Source organism: Telopea speciosissima, chromosome 7 (assembly GCF_018873765.1).
Source record: "Telopea speciosissima isolate NSW1024214 ecotype Mountain lineage chromosome 7, Tspe_v1, whole genome shotgun sequence".
Classification (NCBI taxonomy): domain Eukaryota; kingdom Viridiplantae; phylum Streptophyta; class Magnoliopsida; order Proteales; family Proteaceae; genus Telopea; species Telopea speciosissima.
In genome coordinates, this window is record NC_057922.1 from 22,957,672 (window position 1) to 22,979,905 (window position 22,234).

General features: G+C 40.8%; 1 protein-coding gene across 2 annotated transcripts in view; it reads right to left on the bottom strand.

The window, feature by feature from the left end:
• Positions 1–17,795, bottom strand: part of LOC122668077 — a 35,408-nt gene extending 17,613 nt beyond the window's left edge. For both annotated transcript variants that reach the window (XR_006333900.1, XM_043864630.1), the window contains exons 1-2: positions 14,099–17,795; positions 13,921–14,007 (exon numbers count right to left, since the gene is read on the bottom strand). Coding sequence is in view for 1 of the 2 variants with exons in the window: in XM_043864630.1 (XP_043720565.1) it covers positions 13,921–14,007; positions 14,099–17,161 (3,150 nt within the window). In the remaining variant the exon portion in view is untranslated. The remainder of the gene's footprint in view (positions 1–13,920; positions 14,008–14,098) is intronic.
• Positions 17,796–22,234: the final 4,439 nt, after the last annotated feature.

Below are 22,234 nucleotides of genomic sequence, written 5' to 3' on the forward strand. Positions count from 1 at the left end.
TCCTAAACCCTAATTTTGCCCTAAAACAGCCCCTAATCAGCCCTAAACAGCAGGCTTACCCTAAGCTTGGTTTGACTTGGTTCCTAGTGGGATTAATTCCTATTCTAGGACTACATTATGACGAGTGACGAGTAATAGGGTCAAAACATCGATAACCTTTCTGAATGGAAGAGTACCCCAAAAAATACTTTGGTGGCTCTAAGAGATAGTTTATCAAGGCCAAGACGGAGAATATGGACAAAACAGTGAAAACACTGACAACCAAAAATGCAAGGAGGTAAACTAAACAAAGAACGGTTGGGAAAAACGATGGAGAAGGGAATTTGGTTACGAAGGATAGAGGATGGCATCCGGTTAATCAAGAAACAAGTAGTCAACACAACATCACCCCAATAAATTTTAGGAACATGCATATAGAACATTAAGAAGCAGGCAACGTCTAATAAGTGGCAATTTTTACGTTCGACCACCACATTTTGTTGAGGGGAATACGAATAACTGGTTTGATGAATAATGCCATTATCTAAACAAAAGGAAGAACTTGCATTTTTGGGTAATTTCAAGAGCATTGTTAGTACGCAAAACTTTCAAACAAACATCAAATTGAACTTTTATTTAAGTATAAAACCGTTTGAAGACAGTTACAAACTCAAAACAATCTTTCAAGAGGTACAGCCATGTCATACGCGGATGATCGTCAATAAAGGACACACAATAATAAAAACCTAATCGACTCTTGACCCGACATGGGCCCCAAATATCAAAATGAAATAAATCAAACAAGGACTGACTTATAGACTCACTACAATATGGAAAAACAGTACGGTGGTGCTTGCCAAGCTCATAAGCTTCACACTCAAGACAAGAGATAGATCTGCAACTAGGGACCATATGTTGAAGCTTGGATAAAGAAAGTGTTAAGAATAGGAGTTTCAGGGGTATTCTTGTACATAACCCCATGTATTTTATGTTTCTTCTGTTATTTGCATAAGGCCAGGGGCCTCTGTGTAATTTCTAATTCTTTTCAATATAAGCAAGTTTGTCTCTAGTTTGAGACATAACAGATTAAGCACCAAACCGTGTTTGCTCCTCTCTTCTTCTCTCCTCTTCTCCTTCTTCTTCCTTTCTAAAACTGAACATGGTATCAGAGAATCTTGCTCCTGGAGTTTGAAAGTGATAGAACACTGCTTGGAAGGTGAAAAGCAAATCCTTTTCCTCATTTCTTGTTGGTCTTTGAAGGAAAACCTAGAATACCTTCTCAGATTTGTTTCTCTCTTGTTTGCAATCCAAATGGAGAGCAACCAAGTGCTCTAGTTTCGTTTGGAAGACCTCTTCCTTCCCCTTGTATCCCCTCAAGCCTCTTGGAAGTTGCTGAAGGTCACAACTGCATTTCGGCCAGGCCATTTCTGCTGTTTTTTCCGCCAGCCAGAGTTGTTGATTCAACAGAGCACTTCAATAGAGCTGGGATTGGGAGTTTTTTTTGGGCTATCTACTATCGTTTTTTGGTAAGGAAGGTTATTCATTTTTACTCCGCTGTTGTTTGATGATTGTGTGAAGTTCTACAAGCTATTTCAAGATTTTTGGTCTAGTTTGTCTTTGTTTTTTGCCGCTATTTCTTGGGAACCAACTGTTTTTGCTTGTGGTGCTGTTGTTTGCTCCTCCCAAGTGTTTGTTTTGAAGTCACAATGGGTGAAAAAACTGTTGAGACATCTGAAATCCCAACTGTTGCAGCAGCCTTGCCTTTAACCCCCTCATATGAGAATCCAAATGCTCAGCTCCCCATTTTCAAGCAAGGTTCGAGAACTCGCGAGATCTCGGCGAGATCGAGATCTCGCCGAGTTTCTCGGTTTTTCAAAATATCGAGTCGAGATCACATACGCATTCTAAAAGTGCATTTTCTCGGCGAGATCTCGGCGAGATATCGAGATCTCCGAGTTTCTCGGTTTGACATAGGAAAATGCCCATCTAGGTCCTTTACATGAGTGCCAGATCTCGAGATCTTGCTGGAAATTCTTAGTATACAGACACCTATCTATGCCAGGAACCAAGACAGACACTTATTTATGCCTAATATCATTTAAGTAAATGCTCTTAAGATATTATTCATAAATAAGAAAATACCCCCCCCCATTTGAATCCAATAAAAATAGTTAAAAAATCAAATTCCAAAAGGAAAAAAAGTCAACCCCCCAGTTCAAGAACAAAAACTGGATTTTCGATGGTAGGTGCAATTTTCAACTTTCTAATGCTGGGGTTTTTCTCAAATCTAAAAATTCCATAAATCTTATTATGGTAAAACATTGCTAAAAAGCAAAAGTGCGGTAAAATATTCATTTGTTTTGATGTCCAAAAAATTATTTCCATTCAGAGCGATTTTGACAGCATTCGCGCACACTGAATTAAGTTTGACCGGTACATTGAAAGCTTTCCAACAAGTCCAAGATTGCTAAAATCTGATTTATATTGAAAGAGTTATGTACCGGTCAAACTTAATTCGGTGTGCACGAATGCTGTCAAAATCTAGTTGCGTTAGAAAGTTTGAAAATTGCACCTCTTGAAAATCCAGTTTTGTTCTTGAACTGGGGTTGACTTTTTTCTTTGGAATTTGATTTTTAACTATTTTTATTGGATTCAAATAGGGGGGTATTTGCTTATTTATGAATAATATCTTAAGTAAATGCAATATCATTTACTTAAATGATATTAGGCATAAATAAGTGTGTTTGTCCTGTGTCTGTCCTGGTTTCTAGCATAAGTAAGTGTCTGTCCTGCTTTCCTACTAACTGAAACTCCTATTTGGACTTAGTTTTTGCAAAATCTGATAGTACCATTGTGTTTAAATGGCCTAAAATAGGCTGAATACCAAGTTTCAGACCCAAACTAGGTCTAAAACCCACCGAGATGAGGCTTCGAGTCGAGAAAAAAAAAGTGCAACAACTCGGCGAGATCTCGCCGAGATCTCGACTCGACTCGGTTTTTCAAGGGTCCGAGTTGGCACCGAGACCCGAGTTTTCGAACCTTGTTGTCAAGCTTGACAATCATAATTACTTGGATTGGTCACGGTCTATAAAGCTCATTCTTCGGAGTAGGGGGAAGTTGGGATATATATCTGGGAGCTTTAAGGTCCCTTCCTCCAATGATCCAGGTTATTCCAAATGGGAAACCGAGAACTCCCTTGCGATGACTTGGCTTATTTTTTTGATGAAGCAAAGGATTGGAAGAAGGTTTATGAGCAAGGAGACTGCCAAAGACATTTGGGATAGTGTTGCTCGTATTTTCGATAGAGTGGGGGACTCTACAAAGGTTTATCAACTTCTCCAACAGATTGTTAGCCTGCGCCAGGGAGACAAAAGTATCTCTGAGTACGATAGTCTTGTTGTGGGACTTTGGCAGGAGTATGATCACTACAGAGACCTCCAGCTGTGTCCTGTTGATGAGCCTAAAGTGCATCAGTTGTTTGAGAAAGAGAGGGTCTTGTTCCTTCTTGGAGGTCTTAACCCTGAGTTTGAACCCTTAAGGGTGCAAATCCTTGGCCGACCAAGTCTTCCCTCCCTAGAGGAGGTGTGTGGTTATTTACAAAGTGAGGAGACCCGTAGGGGTGCTATGGAGACCACTCCCATTGTTGAGCGCTCTGCTCTAGTTTCATCCACTCCACAGGACCGTCCTCCCTTCACTAAGGGGGCTGGTAAAGGTTGTTTCTCCTGTGACTATTGTGGCAAGTCTAGGCATAAGAAGGAGTTTTGCTGGGATCTTCCTGGGAAACCATCCTCTACTGCATCTGGAGGCCAGAGAGGACAGAAGAAGAATGGGCCCAAGGCCCATGTTGGGGTTCATGAGTTTGATCCATCCTCCCTCTCCAAGGAAGACATAGCTGCTTTTCGTTGGATTGTAGCTCACTTGGATGGTTCCTCCTCTACTGCTACCACTACTTTCACTGCTCTACAGGTCTCTACCTCTTCTGGTACCACTCCATGGGTCATTGACTCAAGGGCCACCTAGTGGATAATGCCATGGTCAGAAAAAAAGGACTAAACCACCATACATATACTCTCCACCTTTATCAGAACGGACAATCTGAATACGAGTTTGAAACTGGGTATACACTAACTCATAAAAATTTTTAAACGCAGCATAGACATCACTCTTTTGTTTCAAGAGATAAACCCAAGTAACCCGAGAGAAGTCATCAATAAAGGAGACAAAGTAACGAAAGCCACGTAAAGAAGTTACAGGGGAAGGACCCCCAAACATCAGTGTGAACAATGTGAAAAGGTGAAATAGATCTATTACTAGAAGATGGATAAACTGTCTTACAACTTTTTGCAAACAGACAAGGTTCACAATGAAAAACATAATTGACAGGAAAAGAGGTAAATAAATGTGACAACAGTTTCCTCATAACAAAAAAAGAAGGGTGTCCCAAACGCTGATGCCAAAGCAAAATATCCTCCTGTGTACGTCCGCCATGTTGCCCACACACATAACATTGAGCGCCACAGGTCCCTGCAAAGAAAATGGGGTTGCTGAAAGAAAAAACCGCCACCTGCTGGAAGTAGCCTGGTCCCTTTGGTTTACAATGCATGTTTCAAAAACCTTTTGGTCCGATGCCTTACCCACTGCTGTTGTTCTTATCAATCATATGCCCTCCAGTGTCTTGAACTTCAGAGTCCCTCTTGAGGTATTACCCTCGCTTTCTTCTTCTTTCTCCCTTCCCCCAAGGGTCTTTGGTTGCATCTGCTATGTCCATATTAGCAAATCTGCCCGCACTAAATTGGATCCTAAGTCCCTGAAGTGCCTCTTTCTTGGGTATTCCTCTACCTCCAAAGGATACTCATGTTATCACCCTCCTACCCGTCGGTGGCTTATCTCCAAAGATGTCCATTTCTTTGAAATCATCCCATATTTTCAGTCACCTCTTCAGGGGGAGTGTTCATCTCTTGGTGGTGAGGTGGAAGAGGTTCCTAAGTTTGTTTCCTTTCCTTCCTCCTCTCTTGTTCCTATTTCCCCATTTCAGATTGACAAGGGAAAGAAAAGTTCTGAGGATACTGTTGTTGAGGGGGAGTCTCCGAGTGCACAGGTGAACAGAGAACAGGGGGAGCTACTGGTGTATACAAAGGCCAAGAGAAACCCTTCTTCATGGCTTCCTATAAAGAAGACCTGCCAAAATCCTTCTTCGTCTCCTCATCCGGAGCCTCCATCCATTGAGACAGGTATACCTTCCTCTACTCCTACATCCTCAGACTTAGATCTTCCTATTGTTCACCGCAAGGGAACATCCTCAGACTTAGATCTTCCTATTGTTCACCGCAAGGGAACTCGGGCTTGTACTAATCCCATTGCCAAGTTTGTTTCCTATGATTCTATCTCCTCTACAGGTGTTGCCTTCACTGTGGCTATCTCCTCCATCTCTATTCCTAAGAATGTAGCAGAGGCTATGGCTGATCCAAAATGGAGAGAAACAATTAATACGGAGATGGTGGCCCTTGAGAAGAATCACACTTGGGATCTTGTTGAACTCCCAAAGGGGAGAGTTCCTGTTAGATGCAGATGGGTATTCACAGTCAAGTTCAAGTCTGATGGTACTGTAGAAAGATATAAGGCAAGACTGGTTGCCAAGGGCTATACCCAGGTGTATGGCATTGATTATCAGGAAACCTTTGCTCCAGTGGCCAAGCATAACTCCATTCGGGTACTCCTCTCAATGGCTGCAAATCTTGATTGGCCATTGTACCAGCTTGATGTAAAGAATGCATTCTTACATGGTGACTTAGAAGAAAAGGTCTGCATGCACTCTCCTCCTGGGTTCAAGCATCCTAGTGGCAATGGAAAAGTGTGTCGTCTTAGGAAGGCCCTTTATGGCCTTAAACAATCTCCTAAGGCTTGGTTTGAGAGGTTTAGACAAGCTATCCTACAGAATGGATATACCCAAAGTCAAGCCGATCACACTTTGTTTATACAAAGGAAGGGCAACACTATTACAGCTCTTATTGTATATGTTGATGACATTATGGTCATAGGAAACAGCGAGGCTGAAATCTCAAAGCTTAAACTTTACTTGGCTCGGCAGTTTGAGATCAAAGATCTTGGTCCATTGAAGTATTTTCTGGGGATTGAAGTTTCAAGATCCAAGCAAGGGATCAATGTTTGTCAGAGGAAGTTTATCCTTGATCTACTTACAGAGACAGGGTACTTAGGATGTAAACCAGTCTCCTCCCATATTGATCAAAACCACAAACTAGGGGAAGATTGTGGTGAACCTCTTGTGGATGCTGAAAAATATCAGAGATTAGTAGGCAAGCTAATCTATCTTTCCCTTACCCGACCTGACATAGCCTATGCTGTTGGAGTGGTAAGTCAGTTTATGCATGCACCCAAAAGGGGACATCTTGATGCAGTTTATAGGATCCTCAGATATTTGAAGTCATGTCCTGGAAAAGGTCTTCTCTTCTCTAGAAATGGTCACTTGAGGATTGAAGCATACACTGATGCTGACTAGGCTGGATCTATTTCTGATCAAAGATCCACTTCAGGATATTGTACTTTTGTTGGTGGAAATTTGGTTACTTGGAGAAGTAAGAAATCTTGTGGCTGAAGAGACTTGTTCAAGAATTGGGATTTGAGACTGTTAAACCTATGAGTTTATATTGTGACAACAAGGCAGCCATAAGTATTGCCCACAACCCAGTGCAGCATGACAAGACAAAGCATGTTGAGGTTGATAGACATTTTATCAAGGAAAAGATTGAGTCAAAGATCATCTGCACTCCTTTTGTGAAGACAAATGAACAAGTGGCCGACATCTTCACCAAAGGACTTAGCACTCATCACTTTGACTGGTTGTTGAACAAGCTGGGCATGTATGACATATACCACCCAGCTTGAGGGGGAGTGTTAAGAATAGGAATTTCAGGGTATTCTTGTACATAACCCCATGTATTTTATGTTTCTTCTGTTATTTGTATAAGGCCAGGGGCCTCTGTGTAATTTCTAATTCTTTTCAATATAAGCAAGTTTGTCTCTAGTTTGAGACATAACAGATTAAGCACCAAACCATGTTTGCTCCTCTCTTCTTCTCTCTTCTTCTCTCTTCTTCTCTCTTCTTCTCCTTCTTCTTCCTTTCTAAAACTGAATAGAAAGATGTCTAGCCGGTAATGCCATTGTAAAGGGGAAACACGGAGGTAGTAGACGCCATTGTAGATGAAGAAGCAACGTCAAAGTAGTAGAGACCGTCCCGCTTATGTCCTCCACCAATCGTCATCTTTGTCTTGAGATCCCGAAAGACAATGAGAAGGGTAAAATGCAATTGAGCAATTAAGTTGCTTCGTCAACTAACTAACAGACAAGATTAAGTGGCATTTTTTGAACATGAAGAACACTAGATAATGAAATCATAGAAGATATGGGAATAACACCATGACTAGTAACAACGGGAAGAGATCCATCAGCAAGGATAATGTGTGATGGGGAATTGGATTGTTGAAATGAAGTAAAAAAAGGATACTTACCAGTCATGTGTGAGGAAGCACCAAACTCAATGACCCAAGGAGTAGATGATGAAGAGTTAAAATATGTAGGTATACCTGAATGGGCTAATGTAGCTATGGAGGTGGAAGAGGATGTCTTAAGTTGCTGAACTTGCTTGAGAAGTTGGTTGATCATATCAGTATGTGAGGAGGTACTACCACCAGATGAAGAACCAGAATTAGTGTCAGTAGGAGGTATCCCTTCAGTATTTCCATCAGGAACGGTAGTATTGGCAAACTGTTGTGCCCACTGAGGTTTGCCATGCTTCAGCCAACATTTATCAACAGTGTGATTGGGATGTCCATAATGAGTACACCAACGAACAATCTGATTACAGGGTGAATTATCACGACCACCCATGCCACATCCACAACCTCTACTAGAGAAACCATTAACATGACTACAGCCACCATTATTAGCAACAAAAATTGAATTGTCCTTGGAGGAGGAAGTGGAATCAAATTTGACCAATGAGGGAGATACAATCCGCTAAATTCTGTAATAGGCCTCATTCATAGAGGGAATCTTCTCACCAGCTAATATCTGACTCTTGATGGGCTGAAGCTAAAGAAGATGGCCTTGTAGATGCGGAAACAAAGCCTACTAAGAAGGCCCTTAATGGATGTAAGGACATCAGGCCATCAGGGATGCGCAAACAATCACCACCTAAAGGGAAGGTGGATGTGGCCCGGTCTTGCAAAGACAAGACCAAGAAGAAGAGAAAGAGAAGGGCTGGTAAAAGAAGGCGATCGACAAGCTTCAAAGGTGGGGACTTAGTGCTCAACAAGTCCCTAAAGGAGGTATCCAAGGAAAAGGCTCGCCGATACACTGACCCATACGAGGTCATAAAAAAGAGACATGGAAGACTCAAGTTGTGGCTCAATGAACGTTGCTACTTCGCACGAGAGGAGGCTATACAGGTGTTCATGCAGGCCATATACGAAAATTCTCCAAGAAGGTTGCGACGAGGGTGTCGCCAACTTAGGCAGAGGAGAGTGTCACAACCCGCCCAACAAAGGCCCACGGGCCTAACTTGCAAGCCCATGGACTTGGACATTGAGCTAAGACCAAGTCCATGACCTAGAACTCTCTACACTTGAAGGGAGTCTAGATATGTTCTAGAATCTCTAGAAGCAAGGATGGTTAAGGAATGTTCTAGAGAAGCCTTGAAAATAGATAAAGGAGGAGACTTCTAGAGATCTCTAAGTAACTAGAATTCTCCACAAAGGAGGTGGAAAGGTTTTAGTCTCTTAGGCTAGAAATTTCCTAGCCATTGGATAGATGACACATGTAAAGATCTTAGACATTCTTTGGGTTCTTGGTTGCCTATAAATAGAGGTGGCCTCATTTGGCCAAGGCACCATCCAACCAGCCACCCAACCAACCAACCAAGCAAGTGAGTTATCAAGCTTTATACTCAAGCTTTCTAAGTTCAATTCAAGTTCATTCATTCAAACTCTCTTGTGTTCTCTAAGTTCTCTTCCCAAGTCCCTTGCTAGAGTTGTGGAAAGGCTGACTTAGTGCTAGCGTGAGTGCTAAGTGCCGGCGCTGTTGCTTAGAGAGGTCTAAGTCCATGACATGAAGGTCAGAATCTAACCTAGATAGAAATTTGGCAACCACAAATTCTGCATGTTTAGACTTGAGAACATTGATGTCAGTGGAAAGTGGCTGATATACATTTAAGTTCCTCCCTTATACCTTTAAGTGTACTGTAGTAGTCACCAACACACTTCCCATTCTGCTTGAAAGAGAAGAATTTTTCATACAAGTCATAGACATTTGACATATTCTTCTCTTGACCAAAACTCTCTTTGAGTTCCTCCCAAACATCCTTTGTGGTTTTATGGAACATAAAATTGGCAGCAGTGGAGGGTTCCATACTGTTCCAAATCCAGCAGAGTAAAGTAGCATTCTCAGATTGCCAGTCCCTGTAATTATCAGCAGTAGGATCAGCAGGAAGCATAGTCAGATAATCCATCTTATGTTTGGCTGTAATATAAACCTCCACAGCCTGTGCCCAAAGAAGATAGTTGGAAGCACCATTTAATTTGATAGTAGTATTTGGACATTGACATTGTTCACTGGGTATATTACTTGAAGAGTTGAAGTAGAGAATCATATACATAAAGCAGCACCAGCCAAGAGAGGAAAAACAGAGTACCGCAGGTAGTGGTGGAGAATTTTGATAGCAGCAAATCCAAGGCTGTGATCAGCCTATAATCCATATCGAAGGAGTAATGAGGAGGAATCTTCAATAGCCCCCCCAAAAAAAAGGCCAGAACAATTGGATAGATCTGAAGTTGTTTCAGATTTATGAAAACCCATAAAATTTCAGAAGATCGCAAGGCAGCAGCAGGAGATTTGTAATTACTACAAGTAGATAGCTTGGATCAGCACCATATTAGGATAGAAGGTCCTATTCAATGAGGAATTCAGTGCCCTAAAATCTAGAGAAGATCCAATTGAAGGGTCAAAGATAATTGCAGATTGGATATCTGGTCCACCAAAAACAGAGTGTCGCAATCTGCATTTATACCCTTAAAGTAATGTGATGAAGTCTTCAATGTAGCATGATGTCGGTGGAGTAGAACATCTTCACAAAATCAGGAAATCCTAGTTCTGTATTGTTTGATTAACTAGGGTTTCAAAACACAAGATGCAGCATGGGTTGCTGTGGACCACAAAGGAAAAACCTAATGTGATGAAGTCTTCAATGTAGCATGATGTTGGTGGAGTAGAACATCTTCACAAAATCAGGAAACCCTAGTTCTGTATTGTTTGATTAACTAGGGTTTCAAAACACAAGATGCAGCACGGGTTGCTGTGGACCACAAAGGAAAAACCTAAGAGGACTCTCAACATGGAATGATTGGAGCAACTGGATCTTATTGCTCTGATACCATGTGACCATATCAGAGCAATAAAACCAGCAACAAAGAACAAAAAATAAAAAATAAAAAGAGAAGAAGAGATAAGAGAATGCTGAGAAATCGAGAAAGAGAGAAAGGCACTGCCCATGGTTGTGAAGAGAGCAGAATACCACAACCGTGGGCTGTTAGCATCTATTTATAGTTAACTATAAACCAAAGTACAAACTACTAAATACCCAAAACACCCCTCACTAAAATTAATGGATAAAAAAACCCTAAAACACTAAAATAACCCACAATACCCAGAGATCGAGACAATCTTAACTACAATCAGATCATTGTTGCGTACATTGATGACATCATTTTCGGGGGCCACAAAGATGCCTTGTGCAAAGATTTTTCAGTTAGGATGCAAAAGGCATAATTGTCAAGGCGTCGCCTAGGCTTAGGCGACCTTTGCTGTAAGGATGCCTTGGTTGCCTAGGCGCCTTGTTGGTGTTGCCTTGTCTTTTTCCCTTTTCCAATGCCTAGGGTCAACTAGACGCCATGATAAATATGGAAAAAGGAATTTGAAATGCCCATGATAGGTGACCTTTCTTATTTTCTTGGTTTGTAAGTGAATCAATTGAAAGAAGGAATTTTCATTTTGCAAATCAAGTATATGAAGGAAATATTGAAAAAGTTCACTATTGAAGATTGCAAGCTAGTTAGCACTCCCATGACGACAGGCTGCAACTTGAGAAAAGATGATGAATTCCCATCAGTTGATCAAACTATGTATAGGTCTATGATTGGGAGCTTATTGTACTTGACAACTACTAGGCTAGACATTTTGCAAGTAGTATGTATGGGGGCACGTTTTCAAGCAAAAGCACAAAAGAATCTCACATGATAGCAATCTTTCGGTATCTCAAGGGCACCATGGAATATGGTTTATGGTATCCAAAGGGAAAGGACTTCACACTTATTGCTTACTCAGATGCAGATTGGGCAGGTTGTGTTGATGACAGGAAGAGAACTAGTGGAGGCGCATTCTACGTGGGTAACAATCTTGTTGCTTGGCATAACAAGAAACAGGAATCAGTCTCCTTATCCATAGTTGAGGTAGAATACTGTTGTTCTCAAATTGTCACTGAGAAGGGAGGGGTGAATCAATGACCACCAAAAAGTCTTCTAAAATTCGACCCTTAAATCTGACTGGCTGTACTTGACGCAGAAATAATTAACAATGCAGACTGTCAAGCTATCAACCTAATTGGCCAACATGTGCAGTAATTACCAATGACATTGAATTCGTGTGCAACCTACCACACTACCACAAAGTGGCCAGGCCTGCCAGGGTATGCACACCCATCCTACAAGAATCACAAACTCCAGATATGCAAAAAAATACAATCACACAGGAGACAATTTACTTGGTTTGGCCAAGATGCCTACGTCCACGGAGCAATGCCTTGATCAGACTTTGTATATATCTCAATATTCTACAATGTTTCGATTACTACAACGATCCAGGAGCTTCTACAATGTTTCGATCACTACAACGATCCAGGAGCACCCACCCGTACTTTAACCCTTGCTACAACAAAGGCTAGGGCTACAACCCCGATACACTGTCAAGCACCCACTTGATAGGAAATACAAAAATGATTAAGATTACAAACCCAACCCTTAGTACATCAATAAACTAGGAATTTCAGCAATTAACTATCCTAGAGAGCAATGAAACTGGGTTTGTGAAATGTTGTGTTACCTTCCTTGGCGTAACCACAACCTCGAAGAACATGCAGATGAGTTCCTCTCAACAACGCACTTCTCAAATAAGGTGTAACAGAAACACCTAACACATTAGTGTTCTAAACAGTTCCACAAACTGATTTCAGCTCTTGAGCATTCAACAACAAAGCAATCTGAACCTTGCACAATGATGAAGTAATCCTGATATCAGATTTACTCCATCTTTTTTTTCTTCTTCAATCTACTGCAACTTTTTAAACAAAACTTCAGATTATGAATGCAGCAGTGGAAACAAGAGTCTTCTTTCTCCTTCAATTTTTTGCAGCTCCTTCACCGAGAACTCAGAAATATGAGCACAGCAGCAGACAACACACCTTCTCCTTCCTTCCAAGAATTATATCTCTCCTTTGCTTGCTAACATGTATATTTCTTTACTCCTCATTTTACTCCAAAAAAAATAGTCCCTCATATACTTTTGAGACTTTCCCTTTTTTTTTTTTAAATACAAGCACTTCAAACTTGGGCAACAAGTAGTCACAAATTGGAGGGAGGAATTTAATCTTAGCTCCACATTTTGGAGGCAACATCACAAGAGGACAAATTTCAGAGGAAAGATTATGAATCAGGCAATCAGCTACCCAGAAATTTCCACAAGGTATGACACTTGGAAGCTGAAATTTCCAACTCTTTGCCACATCACCCTGCTGCCTGAAACTTCAACTTGGTCCATTTGTAAGACTTCAAAACTTCCACCATCTTTCCAACTCATCAAGGCTGAAAAAACTCCATCTGATTCTTCATTTCGTAGCTTTTAAGTGTGGGTCCCTCTGTAGGTCCACATATGGCCAATGGCTCCCCGAATTTTTCTTTTTAAAGCACTTTGTGTCATATAAAGGAGTGTGGAGTGTCTTAAAGAGAAGCTTGAGAAGTATTGAAGCTCAAGAATCTCTAGAGCTAAAAGAAAAGAAGAGGAAGAGGAGATAGTTGAGAGGATAGAAGAGGAGTGAGCTGCGTCCAAAGAAGAGAGGGTTGTGCAAAGAATAAAAGGGCCGAGAAAAGAAGTGCGGAAGTTGAGAAAGAGAAGAGGAGATAATCAAACAAAGTGGTAAAGTGGACATAGGTGTCAAGCTCCTCTGAAATCTGATTTGTGAAGGTAAAGTGCTCAACAAAGCTCCTCAGTTGATTCAAGTGGTTGTAGGTTACTTGTTAGATAAAGTAAACCAGCGGCCCAGACAATGTTCTGTTATTAAAGACATTTGTATGTTATTTTATTCTCAATCTTGTAAACTTCAAGTGAGTGCTAGAAGAGGGCTTGGTGCTCCTTTCTGTTGGTGCAGATAAATCTGTGGTTGGTGCTCCTTGTAGTAGGTGCTGCTAGATTAGGGGTTGGTGCTTCTTGTAGTGGGTGCCACTAAACATGTATGTGAAATAAATTTCTGACTGGCTTTGGATCGTAGCCCAAGCAGTCCTTTGCATCATGGATGTAGCCGAAAGGTGAAACACGTTATATGCTGTGTTGTGGTTTGTTTGTGTGTGTGTTTCCTTTATGATTGACTCAACTCATTTGATTTTTTTTTTCCAAAAGAAAAAAGGTTTTAAAAAACATTGATTCACCCCTCTCTGTGTCACGGTGAGTTCAACATAACATATGCTTAAAGCCACAAAAAGATAGATGGGTCAAGTCAGTTAAGATTAAAGTCAAAATCATAAATCACTGGGTTGTCAACCATATTGAAAGTGAGAGAAACTATGGAAATCTGGTAGCAATCACATAAGATATGTATCAAACCTGCAGACCATAGATGCCAGCTTCTATTTCAGCTATTGTAGCATCACTGATTGATCCATCCATATCTCTGTCATCAGTTTTAGTATCCTGGATCATGAAAGGACAAAACTCAACTCTAGCGGCAGAGACATAATTTATCGAAGTAAACACTCTAAATCAAATAGCCAAAGAAGCATACCTCATTTTCTGGACTTATGCTTTCAGCTTCAGTTATCCTAGGTGATGAGATATCCTCGTTAGTATCCAGTACATGAGGGATGACTTCCGAGATCTCAAGGTCAGGAGGCATACTATCAGTCACATCTTCAACAACAACTGATTCCAGCGGAATTTTCTGATCATCAGGGGGCATAATATCAGTCACATCTTCAACATCAACAACAGATTCCTGCTGAATTTGCTGATCAAGATTACTTGAGCATTCTGAGTGGACAAAGATAGAATCTTCAGTTCTTGATGGTCCATATAAGTTTACCCCATGGTCTACCCTTTCAACCTTCTCATCAAGAAAATTCAAAGGTTCCTCATCAAGGAGAGTAACTTCTCTCTTCAAAGCAGCATCTGTAGCAGCAGTCTGATATGAAGACCAAGTGAGACTGGGATCATCTGTCTGCAAGTTTATGCTCGAACCAGCACATTTTCCAATAGAAAATGGAGCTAAATTTACAGAGGTTGTCACTGTACATTCTTGGTCACCCATTTTCCTTTGAGAATCAAATTGTAGTAGGGACGAATCACAAAGTAGATCAGTTAAAGAATTCTCATTAGACTGTTGTTTTGTAGTTTTATGGCGAACATTTTCTAAGCCTTCAACTTTAATATTCCCGGACCATGCAACAGAAGATGGTGGTAAGACATTCACCTCATTTCCAGGTTCACCATTTATTGGCACACTAGGGGTACACAGCTGATCCTTGGGAATCCTTGGGCTCTTCACGAGAAGCTTAGGTGCATTTTTTTCCAATTGGTAGCCTTGGGGTAGGTCTACCATAATATCCATTGAAGGTTCCCAAGCAATACCAGATGATGCAACCATGTTGCTTCCAGGGACTTGTAACTCTTGTGGGGAACCATGAACACCAAACACAGAACTTGGATGGTGTTCAGCAATGGTCTTTTTTCTTCTGTTGTCCTCAGCAGTAAAATGTGGTCTATTGCTGGTGTTGCTTTGGTTGTGGTTCCAATGATGCAGACAAGCGTCTTTCTCATTTATCAAGTTCAATGTATCATCACTCAATCCAGGATTTTCCTCGTCACCTTCCTGTGACATGAAATTGGGGGCATTCATATCTTCTGCAGCCTTTTGGTATTTGTCATGAGTAAGATGGACACCCCAGTAAGGTCTTTGACTCCTGTCAGAGAATTCTGGACAATGAGAAGAACTTGGAGAATCCACTCTCCTTTGGGAGCCAATAGAGTCTGTAACCTGTACCATCGTTTGAAACTCAGGATTTGTAAATTCACACTTCTCTTGGATGGCAGTCGACTTCAACCGTGAAGGAGATTGCGTGGTTTCAAAGTCAAGTGGGGGTGATGGAGTTATTCCTTCCTGCAAACAGTAAATAGACCTCCCTCCATTCTCCTGCAGTTGTGAATCAGATCGAGCATGTGGCATCCCATGATGAGAACCAACCAAATCATTAGATCCTGAAACCATTCCCATTGGATCTTCTGGATGTGAGAAATTTTTTTCAGAGTGGAATGCCCTTTCCTTGAGCATGGGCCTCTCACAGTAGTACTCATCCAAGTCACTGGCATTTCGAACAAATACTGGCCGAGCGAAATCTCTGCTGGGTCTGCGGTTGTGGAAATGCACTCCACAGGGTCTGCTTGTTTGCTCTGTGTCCACCATGCAATTGTTAGGATGATGGTAATTCATTAATGGTCCAGGTCCAGTGGGTAGAAGAAAGTAGCCAGTGGCATCAATGCAGTAATTATCAGGCAGTTGGTCTGTGACAAAGGGACTGTTGCTTTCATTACTACTATGACCCAGCTGATCATCATGCAATTGCATCTGAACACCCTTAGAGTCTCTTTGCTGAACTGGCAATGGTGACAAAGGAGGCGACTGATTGGGGGACTTTGTTGGGTTCTGGGGGACAACAAAAAACTGAGCAGCAGGATGTGAAAACATCCCCACCATATTTGGGGAACCAATTCCATCCTTGATCTCCAAAGGATGCAGCGAAGTAGGAGAATCTCTGAGAAAGCTTGTGGCACCATCCAAATTATGTCCCAATTGGCCTACTAAGCTCTGGCCACTAGACATTTTTCGGGGACTGGGGTCCAATATGCCATTCACAGCAACAACATACTGGTACTCGGAATTGCTGTGCTGCGAGGCCCTTGCTTCAAAAGAACATGGGCTATCAGATTCACTTGAAGAGATAAGAAATATGCGCAGCCGTTGAGAACCCTCAACTCTTTCAAGCCCATTGTATTCCTCTATCATATTCAGAAGATCCTCATCCGACAACACAGATATAAGGGCATCAAGGTCCTCACCTGGGAGCTGGTACTTGATTGTATGAGGTTGGTTGCATATTGCTGACGTCTTCTTCACAAGCTCCTCCCAAGAAAGATGCTTCCTGATGGTAATGATCCGAGTTTCTCCACCCACATATCGAAGCTTCCCATCACTTGGTCGAGGCAAGATCTTTCCACCAAAGCTACAGAGGAACTTCATCCTGCCCGATTGAAAACAACCCAAAGTCCCTGATGCATTAGGGAGATGAGCATGTGGAGACTCAGAAATGGGAAGTGGTGGAGCAATTGGCCCTTGAGAAACTTGACCAAAATCCATTTCATCATTATACTTTCCTGATCTTTGCCCACTCGCACTGGCTTCCTTGTGGTATCTACTTAGTTTATCAAAATAGACATTGTTTTCAACCCCTGCAATACACCCTTTTCCCGAACCGTAATCTGAGGCATCAGATTCACATCCTGAATCAATTCTTCTTAGCCCAAGAATTCCAGTTAGATCTTCATACCTCAGCTGATAATTCTGATTAAAGTTAAACCCCACTCTTTCCTTATTGCTTTGATCCATATTATGCATGATAGGTGGTACTCTTCTCGGAGCAACAAGATCTTGAAAAAATTCCAAAGAAAATTCTTCACCCGTCTGTACAGAGATATTATGAGCACGTTTTCCTGTAGGGAATTCGTCGCCCGTAACAACAGAAAATGATTCTTGCTGGATCCTACTGCCTGAAGGGACAGGTACCTCACTAGTCATAGTTTTAATTAATCCAGGATTTTCTCAGCAATGTATGAACATTCTAGGGCTTCTTGAGCCTTACTTATTCTCTGGCCCTTGATTTCTCAAGAAAATGTGCTGATGCTGCCCCGATGACAACAGTGCTCTCATAGTTTCCTCCTCCTCTTTGTGTAGATTCAAAATCAATTCATTTCAGTTTAGTTGCCCATAGTTTAGAATTCATATCCCCATTTGCAGGCCAACCAAATGACATCTCAAATTGCAAAAAAGGGCAAAATTTTCTTGAGTCAAGGTTAATGCAATGGATCAAGTACACCATACTCTTATCAGCAGAGTCATAAGCAATGCTGGCAAAGCACTTTTCTCTGCCTGAAAGAACTGAAGAACAATGGATCCCCAATAATTAATATTCTATCATGTATGCGTACAAAATCTAGGGTAATTATACAGAAAAGGAAAAAATCTTATTCTCCAGATAATTACACCAATTGAAAATGCCAGGACTACCCACAGAAGACTGTAGCTCTGAAGGCCCAGGTAGATGAAAAAATGAAACAATGAGGGTCAATCCATCACTCATCCTTGGCTCATTCACCTATCAGGAGAAATACGTCCCGGGTAACTTGGAAAAAAATACAAGCTCAATACAGAATAGCTGCACAGAATCAATGAATCAATTAAAGTGCAGTAAAAAAAATATCCAACATTGCTTAACAACAAATCAGCATTTTACAAAAAAAAGTTGAAAAGAGAACAAGATATTACAAAGGAATTGAGGGATTATGGAGAAAATTGGAAGGGATCGATCTATCAGACAAATAAAAATCAAGACAATTTCGATCCAAATTAAAAGATATCCAGCAGAAATAAAATGGGTCGAATTGCATTTGAAGCAAAAGCAGAGGAGCAGAATTGGATATGCAAAACAACAGAAGAATCGTTCAAAAGGACCTGTCTGTTAAACCACTCTGTGTAACTCTTTGTTTGTTGAGGTTCTTTAGCTCTCCCCCTCTTTTCCTTCTCTTACCTCTCCGTCTTGCTATGTCTCTCTCTGCCCTCCCAAAATTCGATTTTGGTAGATCGAATCAGAGGGACCCAAAACCAAAAGGGTAAATGGATAATGGTTCTGGGTTTTGTTGGAAATGTTTGTAAGGTGTGGGGGATGATTGAATTGGATTGGATTGGATGGGAGAGAGAGAGTGGAAAAAAGAAGAAGAGCCCGTTGCCTACGCCTCGAATTTCAATCTCAGGCGTCGGAGAGCGACATCACTGAGCATATGGCGGCATCAAGACAGGAGGGGCCTAACCGAAAACAAATTTATGAAATCTCTCTCTCTCTCTCTCTTTTTCCAGTCTGCCTTCTCTACGTGGAGAGTGGGCAAGTTTGAAAACTCATAAAGATTTTAATTAAATTAGTTGAAGTGGGAAAGGAACATTGAAGGCCTGTGACTGTGAGAGAGATGAACTAGATGTCAAGTGTTCTTTCCCTTTATTTATTACCAAAAAAGATTTAAAAAAACAGTTCTTTCCCTTTATTTAAGGATCAATCACAGGAGAGGCCATGAGAGGGACCCCACTCATCTAAATCATCAAAATCCTTGACAAGGTTGTTGGGAGTCATGGTCCTTATCAACTCAATGGGTGCTTTGTTACATTGAATGTTCTGAAATGATGAGTAATGAGTTGGATCTACCTGTGAATGTGTATATTTAATATTCATGGGTAGGGCCATTCAGGTACTCAAGCCCATCATAACCCCTACTAAGTCCAATGCCAATATATGAAGTGATGGAATGATTTCATTAATAGGTTATGGTTAATGTCAATATATGAATGATGGAACGATTTCATAAATAGGTTTTTACCTACTCTCAAACTCGAAATCTCTTGAGGGCAAGCCTCAAGGCTCAAGCCAACTGAGCTAGCAGTTGTCCTCTTTATTGTCATAATTTTATAAAATCGTGATGGTAAAGAGGAGCCTAGAACCTAAGAGGAGATTTCGAGTTTTAGATTTGTTCTTCATCTAGTCTAGGATCCTCCTACCACTCACGAAAAAAAAAAAATATGGGTGATAAAGTGATCATTTCATGATAGAAGGTGATAGAAGGCATAAAGAGAAAGAGGGTGCTAGTGTACCCTCAAGTTTAGAGAAACTTTTTTCTACTAAAATAAAGATAAAATAATAGTATATTATTACAAGTATCAGGCACCCAACTCTCACACTCTCTCTCCTTCCTAACATGTGGGCCCTCTTATGCGAGCATTGCAACGTCCCCTCCCATACTCCTTTAACCTGACATGATTTTGTCACACAAGTGTTGTGTGTCTAATCCTCTGCCCAATTAAATCACAAACATATACATTATACACATGGAAGCACTAATATTTATTCATCAGGGGGACCGTTCTCTATGGGGGAGCGTGGACTCTATACACACATGAGAGTCAATGAGAGCGCAAGCAGAAGCATCTTGGCGGGTGAGATTTTTGCCTTTCGTAGGGGTGGGACGATCATTTTGCCCCATGTATAGGCATGGGTAGTACACTCCTCCACAGAGAACTTTTCTCCTTACTCAGTGTAGAGTATCCAACAAGTGAGATACATATTTGATGTATATCTTGGTCGGGCAATTTGCCATGTCTTGTCAAACCATTCTTGGAGGCTTTTGTCACTTGATTGAGTCCCCCCCATCCGTATTTGGTGGTTGACATGCAACCCTCCCCCCAAAGAGACCCCCTGGTCACCCACCTAGTGGCCTAGGAGCCTTCGATAGGTTGAGCCTAAGAAAAAAAAAGCCATCAAGATAACTACAATGGTTAGTTCTAGCCTCTTGGTATTCTTACCCGACCCAAGATCCGGCTCCTCTACAACACAAGGGTGTGTTGAAAGATGTCTGGCACACCCCCACATCTCAACACGTGGTCGAGGTGCTGTTCGAAGGGTGAGGATGGATGCACACCACCGAGTTGGATGCACATGCAATGGAGAGAAGGATATCTAGTGCAGTGGTGCGCATCCATCCTCATCCTCCAAACAACATCTCAACCACGTGCCGAGCTGTGGAGGTGCGCCAGACATCTTCCAATGCACCCCCATGTTGCAGAGGGGCTCAACCCCCAATCCAACCCTTGTTTTATTTCCAAGTTTTATCAGAAAAATCTTGCACAAATAGCAATAATTATTGGAGATGAGTTAGTGGATCAACGTAGCCCATATGCCATACATATTTCTACCAGGACAAACGTAGCAACATTTACTGTGGACTGGCCAAGTTTTGTGAGAGTGTTTTGGGCCAGCCCTGGCCCATCTGCATTTATGACCTTGTTGACCATTAGTTTGGGTTTGACTTGTTTTGAATAAATGAATGCGGCAGTTCGAGATTGGCTCCCTCCAATTCATAGGTTAGTAAATGATATTATAACCTGGTAGATTTAATAATATAATATTTGTAAATGATTAACGATTTATTTACTACAAAAAACTAAGATGCTTCTTCTTGCTTTGCCATTGGTCCCGGTAGGATTATTCTTAGGTTATGGCCGATTTTTATGTGTGCAAAAGTACAAAACAGCATTTCTATAAATGCTAAGTATGCTTAAATTAATTAATAAATAAATAAACAAAGAAATTTTGATACGGGACCAGTGTATAGAAAGTCTCCCATAGGCTCTGACCGATTTGATACCGGGACCAGTGCTTCTCATTCTTTTCCTATATTATTATAATTTCTCTTTTCTCCAAAAAACAAATATGCTTATGTTAATAAATAAATAAATGAATGATAAAGTATAAACAAAGAATAAATCAGAATTTCGATGGTTCACCCGGTAATAGGTGAGGGAATAATTATCACCTCTAATTCGTTGCCCACTCCATTTTCCTACAATTTCTCACATAAGAGCGGAAATGACCACCCTACCCTATTTATGTTCAGGCAGGGGGTAGGGTGGTCATTTCTACTCCTATGTGAAGAATTGGAGGAATCGGAGTGGGCAGCCAATTGGAGGGGATAATGATTCATAGGTGAGGTGGGCATTCTTCACTAATCTCTAAAAATTGGGACTACAAAACAAACGTGAACTCTGTATTCTATACCTCGATCACTATCGTTACAAAACGAAATGGAACTAATAATAGGGTGAGAGAACGCTAATCAGTCACATGCCTAGTGTGGCTCCCAAGCTTAGATACAAAAACCGTCTTATCGACTAGAAATGACTGCCTTACCCTCCATGAAAATATGGAAATCCCATGGGGGCAAGTCGGTCATTTTTAGATGGGAAAAAAATTGCACGAAATTCCCTATGTCAGCACTTTCTTATCTCTTCATGACATAAGCCCCCAAATAACATATACTGAAGAAACAAAAGCAGAAGACTGCAACATCCAACTTGATGCCTGTGTGCTGCTTCTTTTTCATATATATATTTTTTAATTTCTACTAAGTCATAAATTTTAAAGTCCAATGCCCACTTATTCATTTGTTTTTTAGGTAAGAGATCGTTGTCTCAATGTGTGGCGCATGTACCAACGTGGGAGCCAATAAGAGCGCGTGCAAGAGCATTTGACTAAATGAGATTTTTTAGTTCATTGAGGGTTGAGCAATAATTTCATGTGGTTAGAGTTCTTTTTCCCTTATTTTATATAAATTAATCTAATATATTAGTTATTGGATAACTATATTTATTAAAATATGACTTTAACTTTGCTTTTTAAAAAAGAGCATTCCAGTGCACGAGGCTCCTACTACTACAAGGTCTAGGAGAGGCAAATGCACGCAGCCGTACCCTCTACTTCACAGTAATGATTGTTTCCAAGTTTTGAACCCGCAACCAATAGGTTTCAATAGATCAAATTTGACTTTACTTTTTACAAGAGTAAAAATGATAACATACATTCTACCGGAAAAAAAATGATAACATACATATTCTTTTTTACTATGTTATTAATAATATTATCATAAAATTTTTTATTATGAATATTATTTTATAATTTTTGGCTCTCCCATCCTTATCTCTTTAACTAAAGTCAGTCAAAGTTGATCGAATTTTAATGAATCACAAAAGGGATATATTAAAATAAAATAGGCG